This window comes from Brassica napus, chromosome C3, assembly GCF_020379485.1.
Source record: "Brassica napus cultivar Da-Ae chromosome C3, Da-Ae, whole genome shotgun sequence".
NCBI lineage: Eukaryota > Viridiplantae > Streptophyta > Magnoliopsida > Brassicales > Brassicaceae > Brassica > Brassica napus.
Window position 1 is genome coordinate 53925751 of NC_063446.1, and position 7186 is coordinate 53932936.

The following is a 7186-nucleotide window of genomic DNA, read 5'->3' on the forward strand; positions in this document are numbered from 1 at the left end:
GCTGAGACATGTAGGACTCCCAAACATCTCGTTGACCTCTACTAAGAGAGTTTGAAAGGGAAGAATCCTGAAGCTCATATGACTTATCAAGATGGTGAAGATGATTTCAATCATGAACGAGACGATCTTATGGATTATGAAACTTCAGATTGTTTAAAAGAATGAAGTTGAATTCAACATCTATGTTTTCGTGTTCTTTGCTTTATGTTTCCTATGTTTTGATTGCTTTGAACTTATTTTATTAATAAATGAAAGTTTTTGATATAAAAGTCTCAAAAGTCTCATAGAGGGCTACGGCCAGGCTAATATCATGTTGCCTAAGGGTACGCATCTAGAGATATCTGATGCATTGTATTCACCCAGCTCTAAGAGAAGCCTGTTGAGCTTTAAAGACATTCGAATGAATGGCTTTCATATTGTGACTAAGGGTGAAGGAAACAAAGAGTTCCTTCAGATCATAGAGATCAGCCAAGGCTATAAGAAAGTCCTAGAGTCTATACATGCGCTCTCTACTGGCATTTTACTATGCTAAGGTCGGAATGATAGAGACCAATGATGGTGAGTTCACGTCCCAAGCGTTTAATGATTAATGTATCTCCATGGGGGTAAGTGTGGAACACTTCGTGGTACATGTACATACACAGAACGGCTTGGCCGAATCATTCATAAAACGAATTCAGCTAATAGCTAGACCATTGCTTATGAGGTCTAAGCTTCCGGCCATAGCTTGGGGACACGCGGTCTTGCATGCGGCCGAACTGATTCGTATCAGACCGTCTAGTGAACATAAATATTTCCCATCACAATTGCTTACGGGTCATGAGCCAGCCATATCCCATCTTAAGACATTTGGTTGTCCTGTCTATGTACCAATTGCTCCACCACAGAGAACAAAGATGTGACCTCAAAGGAGGATGTGGATATATGTTGGATATGATTCCCCCACGATTATAAAATACCTTGAGCCAACTACGGGTGATTTATTTAAGGCCAAGCATGCAGATTGTCACTTTGATGAATCCGAATATCCAACATTAGAGGGAGATAGCAATAAGCTGGTAAAAAAAAGAAATAACATGGAATCAAACATCCTTATCTTGGCAATATCCTCGAACTCAAGAATGTGATTTAGAAGTTCAAAAAGATAATCCATTTACAAAAGCTAGCTAATCAATTGCCAAATTCCTTTGCTGACTCAAAAAGAGTGACTAAGTCATATATACCAGCTGCTAATGCACCAATCAGAATTGATGTTCAAGAGAGACACAATCAAGTTGCTACAGACTCTAAGACAATATTTGAACCGTGGTAGACCAATAGGTTCCAAAGATAAGAACCCTCGGAAAACTAAGAAAGGTGCAGAGAATGAAACCGAGGTTGTTGAAACCCTAGACACGACCACGGCCATTCTTAAATCCCGGGACTTAACCGCGGCCGATCCCAAAACCCTAATAGCGATCTCAGCCGATCATGAATGCTTAGATGCGGCCGGCCCTGATGTATCTAATACTGATTCTTCGGACGCCAAGATTCAAGGTACTGATAATAATGAGATCTCAATAAACTATGTCTTGTTTGGGATACAATGGAACAGAAAGAATGTCGACACTGATGATATATTTGCATACAAGGTAGCACTTGAACTTATGGATTTGAATGAGGATCATGAACCCACGTCTATTTATGAGTGCACTCAACGATCAGATTGGATCAAATGGAAAGAAGATATAAACGTAGAGTTAAACTCTTTAAAGAAGAGAGATGTCTTTGGACCAATAGTCCGGACACCATATGATGTTAAACCAGTCGGCTATAAGTGGGCCTTTGTGAGGAAAAGAAATGAACACGGCAAGGTCGTGAGATATAAAGCACGGCTTGTTGCACAAGGATTCTCACAGAGACTAGGAATAGATTATGAGGAGACATACTCCCCTGTGGTGGATGCTACTACTTTTAGATTCCTGATAAGTCTGGCTATAAGAAAGAAATTAAACTTGCGGTTAATGGATGTTGTAACTGCATACTTATATGGGCCACTGGATAATGAGATTTATATGAAAGTACCAGAGGGTATAGAGTTGAAAAACAAATCGAGTACTCGAGAACAACACTGTATAAAGTTGAATAAGTCACTTTATAGATTGAAACAATCAGGACGAATGTGGTACAATAGGTTAAGTGAGTACCTAGAGAGAGAAGGATACAAGAATGATCCGATCAGCCCTTGTATCTTTATAAAGAAATTCGGCCAGGGCTTTGTGATTATAGCAGTGTATGTTGATGATTTAAATATCCTAGGAACCTCTGGAGAGATTTTCCAAACAGTTGACTATCTTAAGAAAGAATTCGAGATGAAAGATCTTGAAAAAAACAAAGTTTTGTTTGGGATTACAGCTTGAGTACATAAGAGATGAAATCCTTGTGCATCAAATGGCATATACAGAAAAAGTACTCAAGAGATTCAACATGGCCGAGTCTCACCCATTATCTAGCCCCATGGTCGTGAGGTCCCTCGGCCTGGACACTGATCCGTTCTGTCCTAAGATGGACGATAAAGATGTCCTTGGTCCCGAAGTGCCATATCTCAGTGCCATAGGAGTTTTGATGTATCTGGCTAGTCACACGACCAGATATATGTTTTGACGTGAATCTATTGTCTAGATTAAGCTCTTGTCCAACCCAAAGGCACTGGAACGGGATTAAACATTTTCTTCGTTACCTGCAAGGAACGAAAGACTTGAGTTTATTTTATACTAACCAAAACAAAGAAGGTGTAGTTGATTTGCTGATGCAGGTTATCTTTCGGATCCACACAATGCTCGATCACAGACAGGCTATGTTTTCACACATGGTGAAACGGCCATATCATGGTGTTCCATGAAGCAGACGATCGCGGCCACATCTTCAAACCATTCGGAGATCTTGGCTGTTCATGAGGCCAGCCGCGAGTTGTTCAGAACAGGGGGAGTAATACGTGTTGTACTCTTTTTCCTTCACCATGGTTTTGTCCCACTGGATTTTCCTGGTAAGGTTTTAATGAGGCAATATCTAAAGCGTATTACAATCCCTGTATGGTTATGGCATCCAAGGGGAAGTGTTATAAATCATATTGTGGATGTCCATAACCGATCCGGTCGGTTCATAACTGCCCAATGCTGGAGAGAGAGAGAGTCGGCCGTGAGGAGAGAGAGAGAGAATCAGCATCTTTCCATATTTGTATTTCATTTCTTTAGTCTTTCTATTATTCTACGACGGTGTAATTTTCTATATATAAAATTTCTTTTATGTTTATGAATAATACAGAAACATAGATTATATTCTCTAGTTTCACAATAAACCATTGTCTTCGTTTGTTGTCAATGTTTTCTCTTAAAAGACGTTATGCAATTAGCGTCTTTTTTAAAGAAGACGTTTGTAGTTAGCGTTGAACCGTGATCAAATATTTTGTCGAATGATAATCTTTGTACCAAACTTTACACTGAAATTACAATTAAATCCGATTAATTGCTGAAAACAGTTCTTGAGTTAGGAAAAAAAGTAAAAAGAACAACAAAAAAAGCTGTTTTCTTCTACTACAAACCAACACCAAATGTACATAATCTTCATGGCACACACTTATACTTGATTATGGTCATGAAATATACGAAGAACCTATAACCTGTTTTTCTCTCAAGTTGAAGTCCCATGTTACTTTTGGTGCAGAACATAAACATAGTAAATTGCTATAGTACATTTAATGCCAAAAATTTTGGTCATTCCCAACTAATAATAGACCCTACTTGGAATATAAAATCAAACCAAGGGTCAAAGGTCAACCATATTAACTTCTCTATTATTATAAGCCCTAAGCAAAAACCGTACACACGAAAGATTACTAGCTCACTATAAAATCTTAAGAACCAACTCCTTTCCTCTCCACAATAAACTATCTTTCAAACCACTTCAAAGCAATGGCAAAGCAAATACTCTACGTCCTCTTTCTTTTCCTCTTATCTACGACGATGGAGCTCACCACGGCGTCCTCCGCCGCACCTGCAGGAACTTCCAAACGCGCAGTAAACTTCATTCAAGCCTCTTGCAAATCCACCACATACCCAACCGTCTGCTTCAGTTCTCTCTCCGGCTACGCCAACTCCATCCAAACAAGCCCTCAACGTCTAGCCGAAACCGCACTCACCGTGACCGTTAACCAGGCCCAGTCCACGAAAGTCTTCGTCTCACGCTTGGCCCGTTTTAAGGGTCTCAAGAAACGAGAGGTACAAGCCATTAGGGACTGCATCGAGGAGATCAGTGACACCGTTGACCGTTTGACCAAGTCCGTCCAGGAAGTGAAGATGTGCGGTCGTGCTAAGGGTCGTGACCAGTTTTGGTTCCACATGAGCAATGCTCAGACCTGGACCAGTGCAGCTTTGACGAATGCAATCACTTGCTCCGATGGATTCGCGCGTCGGATCATGGATGGGCGGATCAAGAACTCGGTCCGGGCACGGATTGTGAATTTGGGCAGAGGAACTAGCAACGCTTTAGCTTTGATTAACGCTTTTGCGAAAAAGTACTAGAAATTAATACATGCAACTTTCTTTGTTCTTATATGTAATTTGAGCTACAATTGTGTGGAAGCTTGAGGCAATCTTAAATCTTGAGTTATTTCATGCAAATACGAAGTTTTAAAGAATTTACAACTTTCTATATGCGTTTCAAGTTTGGCGAACAGCGATCGAAAATTGCGTTGGCTGAGATTTTTAGCGGTTGGACGAACATTTAAAGTCAAAACATTAAAGGCAGATCTACGTTGACCGTTGCTGACGCCGACACTAACTGAAGTTTAAAGTTGAACCGTTTACTTTTGAGTTCAGATCTCACTCTAGAATGCTCAATTACTCATATATCCTTCAAAGATATAAATAATTACCTCTCAACCTATCCACCGGCATGCCATCTCTTCTGGCATGTGACATCTTTATCTTCACCACTGCACCGCATAACGCTGTTGCTTGCGATTCTATTGATTTCTGATCGGGTTGTTGCAAACGCTGACAAGTTGGTGATTTAATTTGGCAGCTAATAACTACAAAAGAAATCCCCTATATATTAATTGAGGAACATTTGAAAAGATGTAACCTCAATTTTGTATTAATTAAAATAGGCCCCAATGCATAGGTGGCACTCAATTAGGTAGTCAATTACATTCAATTGAAAAATAAGTAGGTCCACATTCGATTTTTATATGTTGTTAGATACATAAGTTGGTCAAACTATATGATATAATGATATGATATGTTATTTTCTTTCCTTAAATCAAACCTACGGAATTACCATAAATGACTAATATATATATGACAATTAATGATTTTAATAATAAAGATTTGATAACAATTTATATCTCCTCCATCATTTTTTGTTTAATTTTATATTATTAAAATAAATTAAACAATCAAATTAGCTATAAAAGTAAAATTTAGATTTTTTTCGTATATGTTATATTTTGAATTTTTAAAAACGACAATAAATGACTAAAAATATTAAAATTATTATGTTAAAAATTAATGATCAATGGTTTAACATTTTTATTATAAGAAGATACGCATGATTTTAAAACCATATGAGTAAAAATATCATTTAATAATAAAAAATATATATATATATATATATATATAGATTAAACACTATATACCATAGGATTACATAAATATTTTAATATTAAAAGTTTCAATGAATTTTCAAGAACATTTATAAATTATAAACTTATTAAAGATTTCAGATTGAAAATTTTGTTATCGATGATTTAAATATTTTGTTATAAAATGATATGAATGATCATAGAACCGTATGATTATAAATTCTTATTTAATAAATAACTATATAAAATATACTATTCTTAGAAAAATAGGTTGGTCCATCTTAACTTATATTACACTTTTTATTAAACTAACTATCGAATTGATAAATAACGTACCAAAAAATGTTTTGCACTTTCCTTAAATAAAAGCTACGAAATTACCTAATATGATTAACATATATTTGAAAATTAATTATTATGAATAATAAATATTTGATAACAATTTTTGTATCTTAGTTCTTTTTAAAAATTTTATATTATTAAAAGATATTAAAAATCACATTAAATATATAATAAAAAACATTTATATTTTTTTATATGTTATATTTTGAATTTTTCAAAACGTCTATAAATTATTAGAAATTTGAAGATCACCACTCTTAAAATTTTGTGATCAATAGATTTTTTTTTTGTCATAATAAGTTACAAATGATCATAAAATTGTATTAATATGAACTTTTATTTAATATTATAAGAAGATACACATGATTTTAAAACCATATGAGTAAAAAATATCATTTAATAATAAAACATATATATATATATATATAGATTAAACTATATACCATAACATTACATAAATATTTTAATATTAAAACTTTCAATGAATTTTCATAAACATTTATAAATTATAAACTTATTAAAGATTTCACATTGAAAATTTTGTTATCGATGATTTAAATATTCAGTTATAAAACGATATGAATGATCATAGAAGTGTATGATTATAAATTCTCATTTAATAAATGGCTATATAAAATATACTATTCTTAAAAAAATAGGTTGGTCCATCTTAACTTACATTATATTTTTTATTAAACTAACTATCGAATATTCGAATTGATAAATAATCTACCAAATATTGTTTTTGCACTTTCCTTAATTAGAAGCTACGAAATTACCTAATATGATTAACGTATATATGAAAATTAATTTTTATGAATAATAAATATTTGATAACAATTTTGGTATCTTAGTTCTTTTTTTAATTTTATATTATTAAAAGATATTTAAAAAATCACATTAAATATATAATAAAAACATTTATATTTTTTCTTATATGTTATATTTTGAATTTTTCAAAACGTCTATATATTATTAGAAATTTGAAGATTCTCACTCCGAAAATTTTGTGATCAATAGATTATTTTTTTTTATAATAAGTTACAAATGATCATAAAATATAACGCATATGAATTTTTATTTAATAAATATTCAAACTAAATAATATATATATATATATATATACTAATGATTTAAAGCAACAAGATTGGCTGATCAATTTAGTTGTCCAGTTGAAATCTTTCAAAAGTATATGAAAGACTAAAGTCAAAGTAAATATGGATT

At 33.7% G+C, this 7186-nt stretch overlaps 1 protein-coding gene across 1 annotated transcript; it reads left to right on the top strand.

The window, feature by feature from the left end:
* The first annotated feature begins 3841 nt into the window (after positions 1-3841).
* Positions 3842-4689, top strand: LOC125583590 (pectinesterase inhibitor 11-like). The gene has a single exon (XM_048750775.1). The coding sequence runs from the start codon at positions 3951-3953 to the stop codon at positions 4557-4559; it is 609 nt and encodes a 202-aa protein (XP_048606732.1). The 5' UTR covers positions 3842-3950; the 3' UTR covers positions 4560-4689.
* Positions 4690-7186: the final 2497 nt, after the last annotated feature.

What these genes read in the sequence shown, in the direction of transcription:
- LOC125583590 (XM_048750775.1), top strand. Translation starts at nt 3,951, where the DNA reads ATGGCAAAGCAAATACTCTACGTCCTCTTTCTTTTCCTCTTATCTACG.